Source organism: Salmo salar, chromosome 02, assembly GCF_965601325.2.
Source record: "Salmo salar chromosome 02, fSalSal1, whole genome shotgun sequence".
Lineage (NCBI taxonomy): Eukaryota > Metazoa > Chordata > Actinopteri > Salmoniformes > Salmonidae > Salmo > Salmo salar.
This window is the reverse complement of record NC_138292.1, coordinates 12,220,480-12,236,208: the sequence shown is the minus strand read 5'-3', so window position 1 is coordinate 12,236,208 and position 15,729 is coordinate 12,220,480. Positions and strand designations below refer to the sequence as shown.

General features: G+C 43.5%; 1 protein-coding gene across 24 annotated transcripts in view; it reads left to right on the top strand.

Moving 5' to 3' along the window:
• The first annotated feature begins 6,604 nt into the window (after window positions 1-6,604).
• The window catches only part of LOC106594548 (uncharacterized), a 59,348-nt gene continuing 50,223 nt past the window's right edge, over window positions 6,605-15,729 (top strand). For 18 of the 24 annotated variants that reach the window (XM_082959836.1, XM_082959823.1, XM_082959819.1 and 15 more), the window contains exons 1-2: window positions 6,617-6,764; window positions 9,423-9,480. In XM_082959836.1, the coding sequence (XP_082815962.1) occupies window positions 9,468-9,480 (13 nt within the window). In that variant the 5' untranslated portion in view covers window positions 6,617-6,764; window positions 9,423-9,467. Of the gene's footprint in view, window positions 6,765-9,422; window positions 9,481-15,729 lie in introns of all 24 variants that reach the window. The other 6 variants (XM_082959842.1, XM_045697458.2, XM_082959820.1 and 3 more) reach the window with 3 other exon arrangements.

Below are 15,729 nucleotides of genomic sequence, written 5' to 3'. Positions count from 1 at the left end.
ACTGCGTCCAAAATACCACAGTTGACTGCAGTTACTGCACTTTTACTGATGTTTCAAAAATGTACTCTTTTTTTGTAAGGGTGAAATTGGTTTAGATTTGGTCTGGTCCATTTGGCCCAAACATTGATGTCTATGTTTTGTTTGGACAGTAGAGTAGAGAGCTATACAGTAACCGACTACATGACATTAACAAAAGTAGAGTGCAGTACAATACAGTATAGTTCAGTACAGTAGAGTATAGTACAATATAATGTACTGAATTGTATCCTACTTTACTCTAATGTACTCTACTGAATCAAACTGTACTGTACTGTATTATCCTGTGCTCTCCTGTACTGAACGGTGCCATACTGTGCTGTTCAAACTTGTGAAGCATAGCCTAGACGTCTATGATTCGTTCAGATTTGGTCTGGTCCGGAGCAACCACATTTGTACTTATTTGGGGGCCGAAGCTCATTAGTATAATCTCCAGTTTGCAAGTGTTTGTTTTTTACATTTAGGTCATTCAGCAGATGCTCTTATTCAGAGCGACATACAGTCAGTGCATTCAACTAAGGTAGATAAACAACATACAGTGGGGCAAAAAAGTATTTAGTCAGCCACCAATTGTGCAAGTTCTCCCACTTAAAAAGATGAGAGAGGCCTGTAAGTTTCATCATAGGTACACGTCAACTATGACAGACAAAATTAGAAAAAAAATCCAGAAAAATCACATTGTAGGATTTTTAATGAATTTATTTGCAAATTATGGTGGAAAATAAGTATTTGGTCAATAACAAAAGTTTATCTCAATACTTTGTTATACACCCTTTGTTGGCAATGACACAGGTCAAATGTTTTCTGTAAGTCTTCACAAGGTTTTCACACACTGTCGCTGGTATTTTGGCCCATTCCTCCATGCAGATCTCCTCTAGAGCAGTGATGTTTTGGGGCTGTCGCTGGGCAACACGGACTTTCAACTCCCTCCAAAGATTTTCTATGGGATTGAGATCTGGAGACTGGCTAGGCCACTCCAGGACCTTGAAATGCTTCTTACGAAGCCACTCCTTCGTTGCCCGGGCGGTGTGTTTGGGATCATTGTCATGCTGAAAGACCCAGCCACGTTTCATCTTCAATGCCCTTGCTGATGGAAGGAGGTTTTCACTCAAAATCTCACGATACATGGCCCCATTCATTCTTTCCTTTACACGGATCAGTCGTCCTGGTCCCTTTGCAGAAAAACAGCCCCAAAGCATGATGTTTCCACCCCCATGCTTCACAGTAGGTATGGTGAACTTTGGATGCAACTCAGCATTCTTTGTCCTCCAAACACGACAAGTTGAGTTTCTACCAAAAAGTTATATTTTGGTTTCATCTGACCATATGACATTCTCCCAATCCTCTTCTGGATCATCCAAATGCTCTCTAGCAAACTTCAGACGGGCCTGGACATGTACTGGCTTAAGCAGGGGGACACGTCTGGCACTGCAGGATTTGAGTCCCTGGCGGCGTAGTGTGTTACTGATGGTAGGCTTTGTTACTTTGGTCCCAGATCTCTGCAGGTCATTCACTAGGTCCCCCCGTGTGCTTCTGGGATTTTTGCTCACCGTTCTTGTGATCATTTTGACCCCACGGGGTGAGATCTTGCGTGGAGCCCCAGATCGAGGGAGATTATCAGTGGTCTTGTATGTCTTCCATTTCCTAATAATTGCTCCCACAGTTGATTTCTTCAAACCAAGCTGCTTACCTATTGCAGATTCAGTCTTCCCAGCCTGGTGCAGGTCTACAATTTTGTTTCTGGTGTCCTTTGACAGCTCTTTGGTCTTGGCCATAGTGGAGTTTGGAGTGTGACTGTTTGAGGTTGTGGACAGGTGTCTTTTATACTGATAACAAGTTCAAACAGGTGCCATTAATACGGTTAACGAGTGGAGGACAGAGGAGCCTCTTAAAGAAGAAGTTACAGGTCTGTGAGAGCCAGAAATCTTGCTTGTTTGTAGGTGACCAAATACTTATTTTCCACCATAATTTGCAAATAAATTCATTAAAAATCCTACAATGTGATTTTCTGGATTTTTTTTCTCATTTTGTCTGTCATAGTTGACGTGTACCTATGATGAAAAATACAGGCCTCTCTCATCTTTTTAAGTGGGAGAACTTGCACAATTGGTGGCTGACTAAATACTTTTTTGCCCCACTGTATCACAGTCATAGCAAGACAGAAAATATGACAGAGAATTTTACAGAGAATGTTATTGTAGTTGACGTGGTCTGATGGTTTATTCTGTAGGTTGGACTACTTTGAACATCATTGCTGCCAGTTTGAAAGCTTTTGAAAAGCTAACATTAGTGCATGTTTACAGATGGGAGCAATAATACATATTCTATGTTGCAATCTTTCCTCGGCTCCTCTTTCCTATATTAAATGGATTTAAAATGTATTATTGTGATATTGTGTTTACGTCATTGAGAATGTATGTACAGTTTAAATTTGGCCATAGAATTAATTACCAAAAAAAAAAAGTCTGTCAATGACGTCTTTTTACCTTTCATTCAGAACTGAAAACGGACCTGATTTCAATGTCCGGAAAATATCTTTTCAACTTTCATTAAGAACTGAAAATGAATCTGATTTCAACATCCGGAAAATATGTATTTGCAGCTTTCATTCAGAACCTAAAATGAACCTAACTTCAACGTCAGGAAAATACGTGTTTACAACGTAATTTTGCTTACTGGGCATGTATAATGTTATTAGTGTCACGGTTGTTGTAAGGAGAAGCGGACCAAAGTGCAGCGTGTGTCATTCCACATTTTATTTACACTGTGAAACTATGCAATACATAAACTAAAGAACAAAACAACAGCCTGTGACGCAGCGGTGAAACATACACTACCCAAAAACAATCTCCCACAAACCCAGGAAGAAAAACCCCTACTGAAGTATGATCTCCAATTAGAGACAACGAGGACCAGCTGCCTCTAATTTGAGATCATCCCAAACAAAACCCAACATAGAAATACAAAACTAGAACCTGACAACATAGAAAAACTAAACTAGAAAAAAAAACAGTCACACCCTGACCTACTCTACCATAGAAAATAACATCTTTCTATGGTCAGGATGTGACAATTAGCCTATATGTAGGCTACATTATTGACATATAATAACATTATATGTAGGCTATAATAACATAATAGCCTACATTATTGCCTTTCATAAAATACAGGTACACACACACACACATTTACTTGCCGGCATTGCCTACACAAGTGCATAATAGAGGCACTAATAGAGTTTGCCAGCTTGGAGTCCCAAAAACCAGAAATTAGTTACCTCCATTCCAATGGAGGGAAATGAATCGGGAAAGAATGGGGTTTTGGGACAAACGCCAAAAATAAGGTCTGAGGCTAACACAGGCTCAGGAGATCTTATACATTTTGTTTTATGAGATATCAGTCAGTTAACATGACTATGAATTATGAAGCCTTTATGTGCTTGTTTAGATTACATAAATGCTTCAAAATTCACAAAAGGTGATGTTAGCTGAGATGATCTCATGGAACAAAAGGTATAAGAGCTCCTAAACTTGTGTTTACCACAGACGTTATTTTCTGCGTTTATCCAAACCCCCCCCCCAAAAAAAAACATGAATTTCCACATAGGCTTTGGCCAACGAGACATTGTGGAGTTAGTGCCTACAAAAAGACACCATTTACTATTGCTCTCTATAGAATACCACAGTATGAGTCATAATACCCATAACAAACGGTTCCAATCATTTTTCCACCATTCATTTTCCCCATAAGGGATTTTAGAAACACTTAAAATAAGGCATGTGTTTTGTGTAGGCTTACCCTGGTGTGATGTTTTGATAACAGTGTAGCTGCTAATGTGGCTATCATAAAGAACTACAAATCCCATGATGATCTGGACGAGCGTGCCGAATCGAGGCAAAGGTAAAAAATCTCTGGATTAACTATCTAATGTTAGCTAAATGTAGTAATTCATAAATTGGCAACATTTCTTTAAATTGACAACTCTGTGAACTGTCTTTTGCAAGTTTGAAATTGACACAATACCTGTTAGCAAAGATGTCAGCTACAGATGACATGCAGGAGCTTGCAGGGATTTGTAGTCTTGCATGATGACTAATTTGATGCTAATTAGCATTTTAGAATCTGTTGTAAATAAAGCTGAAAAGTCACCTTGTCTGAAAAAGATTTACATGCTTATCAAAACATCACGCCAGGGTTAGCCTGACTTGCCTAGGTCAATAAAGGTTAAATAAAATGTTTAAAAGCCTACATGAAACACAGGCCTTATTATAAGTGTTTCTAAAATCCCCTATGGTAAAAATTAATGGTTGAAAAATGATTGGAACCATTTCCTGGGCGCCGAAGACGTGGATGTCGATTACGGCAGCCCCCCGCACCTCTCTGATTCAGAGGGATTGGGTTAAATGCGGAAGACACTTTTAAGTTGAATGCATTCAGTTGTACAACTGACTAGGTATCCCCCTTTCCCTTTCCCTGTTTGACCGCTAGGTTTTATGGGTATTATGACACCTCCGCTGTGGGGCTCAATAGACAGGCGGTAGAATCAGCATCCACAATTTTACATTCACAACCTTACAATATTACTCACTCTGGAGTCAATGGGAGGGACTGCCCCTTTCACCATTATCGTGTTGAGCAGGGGGGAATTGCCCTTGTGTTGGGTAGATTAGCTTCTAAACTGACCAGCCCTTTTGGAGCTCACACACACACACAAACACACACACAATCACACACACACACACACACACACACACACACTCAGAGATAAGAGCAACCGTCATGACACACACACATTTTCTCCCTGTGCTGAAAAACAAGTGAGAGAGGTGCATCTTCTCTAATGAGGGCTTTATGACATATTTCCTGTTAGTCTAAGAAAAAACAACTAATGTAGCCTATACCAGAAACCTCTGAAAACTCATATTAGAAAATGTATATCTTATTTTATGAAACTATAACAGTAATCAACAGTTGATAATATATGCGCATATATACTATGCATATTACTAGTAGTATATTTCTAAATGATAGCATTCTCAAAGAGTTGTGGAAAATAAGAATTAGGCCTTAATCTTACTCAGATAATTCTTAGAGAAAACGAGAAGATTTAGGACAAAATCAGATGAGGGGGAAAGAATGTATTAATGTGGTCAGGTGGGGAAAAGAGAGCATTTCTGTGGTCAGGTGGGGAAAAGAGAGCATTTCTGTGGTCAGGTGGGGAAAAGAGAGCATTTCTGTGGTCAGGTGGGGAAAAGAGAGCATTTCTGTGGTCAGGTGGGGAAAAGAGAGCATTTCTGTGGTCAGGTGGGGAAAAGAGAGCATTTCTGTGGTCAGGTGGGGAAAAGAGAGCATTTCTGTGGTCAGGTGGGGAAAAGAGAGCATTTCTGTGGTCAGGTGGGGAAAAGAGAGCATGTCTGTGGTCAGGTGGGGAAAAGAGAGCATGTTTGTGGTCAGGTGGGGAAAAGAGAGCATGTCTGTGGTCAGGTGGGGAAAAGAGAGCATTTCTGTGGTCAGGTGGGGAAAAGAGAGCATTTCTGTGGTCAGGTGGGGAAAAGAGAGCATGTCTGTGGTCAGGTGGGGAAAAGAGAGCATGTCTGTGGTCAGGTGGGGAAAAGAGAGCATGTCTGTGGTCAGGTGGGGAAAAGAGAGCATTTCTGTGGTCAGGTGGGGAAAAGAGACCATTAATGTGGTCAGGTGGGGAAAAGAGAGCATTAATGTGGTCACTCAGGTCAGATTAAATACCATATACTATGGTGCTGAACCAGGCAGATAGGCTATGTCATTGTGTTATTTTTGTACCAAGAGAATGTGACAGGAATGGCCATTGGGTCTAAGTAGTACTATTGGGACAGATGCTCAGACAGCACAGCTGTTTAAATGAAATGTCCCTAAAGCTGCTTCATGCTCAGTCAGGGGTGAATGAACTGTGCTTAGTGCTCACTGCTTTACCCACAGAGACAGGACTTTCAAATGCATACATCTTTGCGGGCTTTCAAATGCATACATCTTTGAGGGCTTTCAAATACATACATCTTTGAGGAGGAGTGCGTCTGACTGTCATACATGTTTCATATTAATTGTGAATTAAAAAAGTTTAACATTTTATTTTAGATGTATAAACTAGCCTTGTTACGAAGGTTAAAATATACGAGGGTAACGGCATCCAGGATAGTTTGAAGTCAAAAAGTATTGTCTCCTCCTTGACATGTAGATTCGTGCAAGTTCGTTATACCCCTTACACACAGCGGGATTATAACTGCAGATCCCACAACAGAGAGAGAAATCACGCTGGCACAAGGCCCAGTTGAACAAAGCGTTCTGACCACACATTCCAAACATGTTATGCACTCCACTGCATCAACCTGATGGCACGGTGGTCAGGTAAATAGTATCCCAGCATTGACAAGAAAAGTTACCTGCTCCAATGCTACCATCCAGCAACATTAGGCTACCATCTATTTTATTTACCCCGCAAGTAGAGCGCATATCATCTACTATCGCTCAAGGTTTGGTTTCTATTGGAGTGAGCACCTGACCTAGTCCGCAGGGGTATCCCCACCCACCCTCAGCTGCCTGCGAGCAGCAGAGACGTGCTTCGTCATTGCAAGACGCGTCACTGGAATACTCGGATCAATATGCTGTAACTTCTGAAGGCGTCGGGAAACACTTGAATTATGATGGCGGAATAATACCAGGAAGAAAACAGGAAGAAACGTCTCACCTCTCAGGTAAATAAAAACGAGCAGTGCCATGTTAGGGAAACATCGAATCTAATATAGAAGGAAAAAATAGGTTTCTTTTTTTTGCGCAGCAGTCAGTTCAATTCGCTTGAAGTTCAAATTGCGCCGTGTTTGTGGGAATGGGGGGGGTTAGACTATGTCAAACACTATAGGGATATTGCAGTTTATTTTCTAAATGTAAGGAAATGAAAAATATATGGACATTAAACGTATAAATGATCGAATGCTATTCCCATCCAAAGAATGGTGGACTGCTGTTCTGGGATTTTATTCGTTGTTTGCTATGTTTGGACTGATCGTGTTTGACATCTGGCCCATAGACCCCTACAGAGACAACAAGAATGTTAACAATTAGTGTAATAATCGGTGTTCAAACGTGTCGTTGGTGGGATACAATTGGAATGGTGTCTGACTACTCAGCCGTTTAGTCAAAATAACTCGCTTTGCTTCACAAACAGCGTTGCAATTGATCCAAATATAGCCCTAGACTTTGTTATTTCAATAATAGCTATTCCATTTATAAGACTTGCCTCCTTTTGAGATCCGATTTTTGCTTTACTAGCCTATTTCTGCATTGATGTTGAACAGGTGTTTCTGAGCCTACCACAGAAAGCCAGCTTTTGCGCATGGCCTTGTCAAGACAGTCCACTTGCTTATATTTGGAATACCTCCGTTTAATACAATAATACCTGTTATTGTTATTTCATATATTTCCTGATTTGTATTAGTCTATTTGATTTTAAAATGATAATATAGGCCTCTTTGGTGTTTCTGTATTTTTACCCTACCCAGAGGCCAGTAGCCACCGAGCACAGGAGCCGTAGACTTTATTTCTTCACAGTTTTACAATTTAATTAAAAATTAAAAGCTGAAATGTCTTGAGTCAATAACTATTCAACCCCTTTGTTATGGTAACCCAAAATGCGTTCAGAAGTCAAAATTTGCTTAGCATGGACTTTAGCTTACACTAATAGTGTTTAACATGATATTTGGAATGACTCATCTCTGTACCCCACACATACAATTATCTGTAAGGTCCCTCAGTCGAGCAGTGAATTTCAAACACAAATTCAACCACAAAGACCAGGGAGGTTTTCCAATGCTTTGCAAAGAAGGGTACCTATTGGTGGATGGGTAAAAAATAAAACTGACATTGAATGTCTGTTTGAACATGGTGAATTTATTAATTTCACTTAGGATGTTGTATCAAAACACTGAGTCACTACGAAGATACAGGCATCCTTCCTAACTCAGTTGCCAGAGAGGAAGGAAACCGCTCAGGGATTTCCCATGAGGCCAATGGTGACGTTTAAACAGTTACAGAGTTTAATGGCTGTGATAGGAGAAAACTGAGGATGGATCTACAACATTGTAGTTACTCCACCATTCTAACCTAATTGACAGAGTGTAAAGAAAGAAGCATGTACAGAATAAGAATATTCCAAAACATGCATCCTGTTTGCAACAAGGCACTAAAGTAATACTGCAAAAAAATGTGGCAAAGGAATTCACTTTTCTCTCCTGAATACAAAGTGTTATGTTTGGGGCAAATCCAATACAACACATTACTGAGTGCCACTCCATATTTTCAAGCATAGTGGTGGCTTCATCATGTTATGGGTATGCCTGTAATTGTTAAAGACTGTGTAGTTTTTCAGGATAAAAAAATAAACAAAATTGAGGAAATTCCTAGAGGAAAACCTGGTTGTCTGCTTTCCACCAGACCAAGATTAATACACCTTTCATCAGGACAATAACCTAAAACACAAGGCCAAATTTACACTGAAGTGGCTTAAGAAGACAGTGAATGTTCCTGAGTGGCCGAGTTACAGTTTTGACTTAAATATGCTTGAAAATCTATGGCTAGACCTGGAAATGGTTGTCTAGAAATGATCAACAACCAATTCGACATAGCTTGAAGAATTTTGAAAAGAATAATGGGCAAATGTTACACAATCCAGGCGTGGAAAGCTCTTAGAGACTTATCCAGAAAGACTGTAATCGTTTGTTGTAATGATTGTTGTAATCATTACCAAAGGTGATTCTAACTTGTATTGACTCAGGGGGGTTGAATACTTATCAAATCAAGATATATTAGTGTTTTATTTTTCATTAATTTGTTACAAATGACAGAATATTTCTTCCACTTTGACGTTACAGAGTATTTTGTTTAGATCGTCAACAAAAAATGACAATTAAATACATTTTAAGGCCGTCATTGTAAAATAAGAATTTGTTCTTAACTAACTTGCCTAGTTAAATAAAGGTTAAAAAACAAACAAAAAAAAGAATCCCACTATGTAACACAACAAAATGTGAAAAGTCCAGGGGTGTGAATACTTTCTGAAGGCACTGTAGTTTCACAGAGAAAAGCTGACCAATACAACTATGCAATGCAAGATGGCCAGTTTTGTAACATTATATGTGTTTCATACATACAATTGTGAACATTTGTGAAATAGAATTCATGGGGAAGGAATATGCCGAATATGTCCCAAATTGCACCTTATTCCCTATATAGTTACTACTTTTGACCAGGGCCCATAGCTCTGGTAGTGCACAGGGAATAGGGAGCTATAATCTATATATTTCAACCCTCCCTGATCTATTTTACTGATGCTATTCCTTTCTCTCACTCGTCTGGAGTGGATCCCTGTACCTCGTCATGTCTGGGATGTCTCCTGTGTTTCCATGCTGATGTTTGGTGAGTATCCAATTCTATTTTCAGTGCTGCTAAAAGCTGCTCTTTAGAATCATTGGAGTAGGCTGTTTCATGTGTTTATTTAACATCATGTGCTAAATGTTTTACTTGTAGGCAGACAGGAACATGACTGAGGGGCCTGTATTTTGGTCTATGGGAGTCAGAAATACAATATCCCCTTGTTTGAATATTTGAGCTCTAATCACACCAAGCATAGAGCTACATATGTAGGATCTTAATTTGAGCCAGTTTGATACAACTGGAAAATAGAAAATGAGACAGTTGATCTGATGTGTGAGTATGTCTTCTGGCATGCCTGTGCTTTGGTGCTGCTCATCCAGGCTGAAGTAGGGAGTGGTGGCATCACGTCTGGCTGAGACCCTTCTGGCTTCTTTATCTCTCTCAAACACTTGCCGTCCCAACATGCATTGCGGCATCGTGGCGCAATGGAAAAAGTGTTCCCCTCTATGGGTTTCCCCTATGACTCTCAACTGGTGCTGTTAGCACACAACGTGCCAGAATGTTGGTCTTTATCTAACGTGGATTTCATCTAAATAACTGTGTGTTCTAGAGTAGTAATAACTATCACATATAACTGACCAGGACAACCTGCAATGGAGCATTTCTGCTGAAGAACACCACTTTCAAAGACAATCCTGTCAGGAATACTCCTGGGGGAAGCTTTCTGTATGTGGAGGTTGAGCCAAGAACTGTAGTTGTCTCTTTAGCCACCAGGTGGAAGCACAAACTCAGGGATGATTCTACTGGCACAGATACAGGAGGATGAACACTGAATACTGTAAGAACATGAACAGATATAAACACAAAGGCTGTGGTGCACATAGCTTCATAATGCCTACAAAGTGGATCAAGCTGTTTCATAATAGATGGAGCAATGCCTTGACACAGGCCCGTGTCTTTGACTGCTGGTGAATCTGAGAGCGTGCATCATCACCAAGGTTTTACAAACCCTCTGATCTCAGTGATGCAGACAGGGCAGACGTTCTCATTGGCGTGGCTATTTTCACAGTCATCTCACTCGTCTGTATTAAATGTTTAGCTCTGTAAGAAAACCTCGGGTGCGTTCAGTGGGTGTGAAACGGGAGAAAATGTACTGAAACAGAGAAGATGCTACCTGAGCTTGTTCAATAACAATTTATTTTCCTTTTCCCCCTTCAAATGTTTTTTTTCTCTCATTGGTTCCTACTGAACATGATGACCCTGATGTTGTGCAACTAGACTAGCACATCTCCCTGAATCATCCAAACTGGGCATGAGCGGGGATGGGCAACACAGCTACTGCTCCTATAGTATGCTATCTACTGGGAGAATACTGCAGAAACATGGAACATTCCTGCTTCATAAATACTTGATACCATAATGGTGCACTATGAATATTAATGTGCGGTTAGCCTACCATCCATCCATGCCCTTAGTGCTTTCTAGAGCTTAGATCTCCAATCACAAACTAAGTCTCCTAACCCATGCTACAGACAGTACTATATTTGCCGACTGGCGTTATTTTATTTATACCAGATGTTCACAGCCGCAAATATTGTTTTACATATTACAGATATATTGTGTGATGCAAAACAAGGTGTAAGATGGCTCTACCCATGATGCAGTAGCTAACAGAACAGAGGAAAGAAGGCAACGGGAGAGGAGTGTGGGGGGGGGGGGGGGGGTATAGGAGCCATTATGTAATCAGTGATGGAGCCAAAGAGAGGGATGAAGATGAGAGAGAAGTGTGTGTGTGTGTGTGTGTGTGTGTGTGTGTGTGTGTGTGTGTGTGTGTGTGTGTGTGTGTGTGTGTGTGGTGTGTGTGTGTGTGTGTGTTGCTGACTTTCTTAGAGTGAGAGGTTTTGTGTCTTGGCTGTCTGTGTCTGTCTGTCAGAGTCTCTGGGGAGGGTGCATCTGTGAGTGGTGCCGTCCCCTCTCCTCATCTCTCTGGGGTCCAGCCCAGCACCTGCTCCCTGCATTAGGGAGAGGGGAAGGGAGGGGTTTCTAGGCAACTGGAGGGTGGAGGGAGGGGTGTGTGTAGTAAAACACACCTATCTGTCTGTCTACATTCCTTCTGCCCTTGTTTGCTGTCATGTTGTGACCATGTCCAGTAGTTCTTTTGGATTATGTTACAGTACGACATCAGAGTAAAAAATAACAATATTCTTGTATACTGTATCCGTATATACACCAGAGGCTTGTTAATGCCATTTCAACGTTCCCCCTTGTTTCCAGCTCTGCACCTGAGATCAGTAACAACGTTATAATGATAGATACAGAAACTGATTTGCCCCATATTTGGTCAATCTCAATACTGTAAAAACAGGAACAGACCTGTAGTATTTCCAGATGCCATGGCCCAGTTTGACAGTCGTCTGTGATCTCATGCCACATGAAGTTGGTCTGGAGAGTCAAAGGTGACAGTGGTTAACCCTGTACCCTGTACCCTAACCCTGAACCATAACCCTGAACCATAACCCTGTACCCTGAACCATAACCCTGTACCATAACCCTGTACCCTGTACCCTAACCCTGTACCCTAACCCTGTACCCTAACCCTGTACTCTGTACCCTAACCCTATACCCTAACTCTGTACCCTGTACCCTAACCCTGTACCCTAACCCTGAACCATAACCCTGTACCCTAACCCTGTACCCTAACCCTGTACCCTGTACCCTAACCATGTACCCTGTACCCTGTACCCTAACCCTGTACCCTAACCATGTACTCTGTACCCTGTACCCTAACCCTGTACCCTAACCATGTACTCTGTACCATGTACCCTAACCCTGTACCCTAACCATGTACTCTGTACCCTAACCCTGTACCCTAACCCTGTACACTAATCCTGTACACTAACCATGTACTCTGTACCCTAACCCTGTACCCTAACCCTGTACCCTAACTCGAATCCAGGCTGCATCACATCCGGCCGTAATTCGGAGTCCCATAGGGCGGTGCACAGCATCGTCCAGGTTTGGTTGGGGTAGGCCGTCATTGTAAATAAGAATTTGTTCTTAACTGACTTGCCTAGTTAAATAAATGTTAAAGGTTATATATATATATATACACACACACACACACACACACACACACACACACACACACACACACACACACACACACAGTATCTCACAAAAGTGAGTACACCCCTCACATTTTTGTAAATATTTGAGTATATCTTTTCATGTGACAGCACTGAAGAAATTACACTTTGCTACAATGTAAAGTAGTGAGTGTACAGCTTGTATAACAGTGTCAATTTGCTGTCCCCTCAAAATAACACAACACACAGCCATTAATGTCTAAACCGCTGGCAACAAAAGTGAGTACACCCCTAAGTGAAAATATCCAAAATACATTCAACTATGTAAAGAAAAAAGTATTTAATAAGATCATTTATTTCATTCAGATCTAGGATGTGTTGTTTAAGTGTTCCCTTTATTTTTTTGAGCAATATATATATATAGGTTGTTTACAGAATAATGAACCCGACTACCCCTTCCACTCCCCCTGCCTCCCCAACCCCAGCCTCTCCATGAGCCGTATGGCACTAATGGGGTCAGGCAGATGGGTGGGGACCATGTCATCCCCAATAAAGAGAGTCTGTGTGTGTGTAGCGGGGGGGCACTACATAAAATGAGCAGTGGTGGCCCATTGCACTTGAAAATGGGGAGACCCTTCTGAGGATTGGTTGGAGGCAGATCCTATGTGTCTCTGTCTCACACAGCATGGTAGTCAATAGCAGAGGGAGTTCTAGGGGGCGACTCCCTCACACAGCATGGTAGCCAATAGCAGAGGGAGTTCTAGGGGGCGACTCCCTCACACAGCATGGTAGCCAATAGCAGAGGGAGTTCTAGGGGGTGACTCCCTCACACAGCATGGTAGCCAATAGCAGAGGGAGTTCTAGGGGGCGACTCCCTCACACAGCATGGTAGCCAATAGCAGAGGGAGTTCTAGGGGATGACTCCCTCACACAGCATGGTAGCCAATAGCAGAGGGAGTTCTAGGGGGCGACTCTCACACAGCATGGTAGCCAATAGCAGAGGGAGTTCTAGGGGGAAACTCCCTCACACAGCTAGGTAGCCAATAGCTGAGGGAGTTCTAGGGGGCGACTCCCTCACACAGCATGGTAGCCAATAGCAGAGGGAGTTCTAGGGGACGACTCCCTCACACAGCGTGGTAGCCAATAGCAGAGGGAGTTCTAGGAGGCGACTCCCTCACGCAGCATGGTAGCCAATAGCAGAGGGAGTTCTAGGGGGAAACTCCCTCACACAGCTAGGTAGCCAATAGCAGAGGGAGTTCTAGGGGGCGACTCCCTCACACAGCATGGTAGCCAATAGCAGAGGGAGTTCTAGGGGGCGACTCCCTCACACAGCATGGTAGCCAATAGCAGAGGGAGTTCTAGGGGGAAACTCCCTCACACAGCTAGATAGCCAATAGCAGAGGGAGTTCTAGGGGGCGACTCCCTCACACAGCATGGTAGCCAATAGCAGAGGGAGTTCTAGGGGGCGACTCCCTCACACAGCATGGTAGCCAATAGCAGAGGGAGTTCTAGGGGGCGAGTCCCTCACACAGCATGGTAGCCAATAGCAGAGGGAGTTCTAGGGGATGACTCCCTCACACAGCATGGTAGCCAATAGCAGAGGGAGTTCTAGGGGGCGACTCTCACGCAGCATGGTAGCCAATAGCAGAGGGAGTTCTAGGAGGCGACTCCCTCACGCAGCATGGTAGCCAATAGCAGAGGGAGTTCTAGGGGGAATCTCCCTCACACAGCTAGGTAGCCAATAGCAGAGGGAGTTCTAGGGGGCGACTCCCTCACACAGCATGGTAGCCAATAGCAGAGTGAGTTCTAGGGGGCGACTCCCTCACACAGCATGGTAGCCAATAGCAGAGCGAGTTCTAGGGGGAAACTCCCTCACACAGCTAGATAGCCAATAGCAGAGGGAGTTCTAGGGGACGACTCCCTCACGCAGCATGGTAGCCAATAGCAGAGGGAGTTCTAGGGGGCGACTCCCTCACACAGCATGGTAGCCAATAGCAGAGGGAGTTCTAGGGGACGACTCCCTCACACAGCATGGTAGCCAATAGCAGAGGGAGTTCTAGGGGACGACTCCCTCACGCAGCATGGTAGCCAATAGCAGAGGGAGTTCTAGGGGGCGACTCCCTCACACAGCATGGTAGCCAACAGCAGAGGGAGTTCTAGGGGACGACTCCCTCACACAGCATGGTAGCCAATAGCAGAGGGAGTTCTAGGAGGCGACTCCCTCACGCAGCATGGTAGCCAATAGCAGAGGGAGTTCTAGGGGGATACTCCCTCACACAGCTAGGTAGCCAATAGCAGAGGGAGTTCTATGGGGCGACTCCCTCACACAGCATGGTAGCCAATAGCAGAGGGAGTTCTAGGGGGCAACTCCCTCACACAGCATGGTAGCCAATAGCAGAGGGAGTTCTAGGGGGAAACTCCCTCACACAGCTAGGTAGCCAATAGCTGAGGGAGTTCTAGGGGGCGACTCCCTCACACAGCATGGTAGCCAATAGCAGAGGGAGTTCTAGGGGACGACTCCCTCACACAGCGTGGTAGCCAATAGCAGAGGGAGTTCTAAGAGGCGACTCCCTCACGCAGCATGGTAGCCAATAGCAGAGGGAGTTCTAGGGGGAAACTCCCTCACACAGCTAGGTAGCCAATAGCAGAGGGATTTCTAGGGGGCGACTCCCTCACACAGCATGGTAGCCAATAGCAGAGGGAGTTCTAGGGGGCGACTCCCTCACACAGCATGGTAGCCAATAGCAGAGGGAGTTCTAGGGGGAAACTCCCTCACACAGCTAGATAGCCAATAGCAGAGGGAGTTCTAGTGGGTGACTCTCACATAGCATGGTAGCCAAAAGCAGAGGGAGTTCTAGGGGGCGACTCCCTCACACAGCATGGTAGCCAATAGCAGAGGGAGTTCTTGGGGGCGACTCTCACACAGCATGGTAGCCAATTGCAGAGGGAGTTCTAGGGGGCGACTCTCACACAGCATGGTAGCCAATAGCAGAGGGAGTTCTAGGGGGCGACTCTCACACAGCATGGTAGCCAATAGCAGAGGGAGTTCTAGGGGGCGACTCTCACACAGCATGGTAGCCAATTGCAGAGGGAGTTCTAGGGGGCGACTCTCACACAGCATGGTAGCCAATTGCAGAGGGAGTTCTAGGGGGCGACTCTCACACAGCATGGTAGCCAATAGCAGAGGGAGTTCTAGGGGGCGACT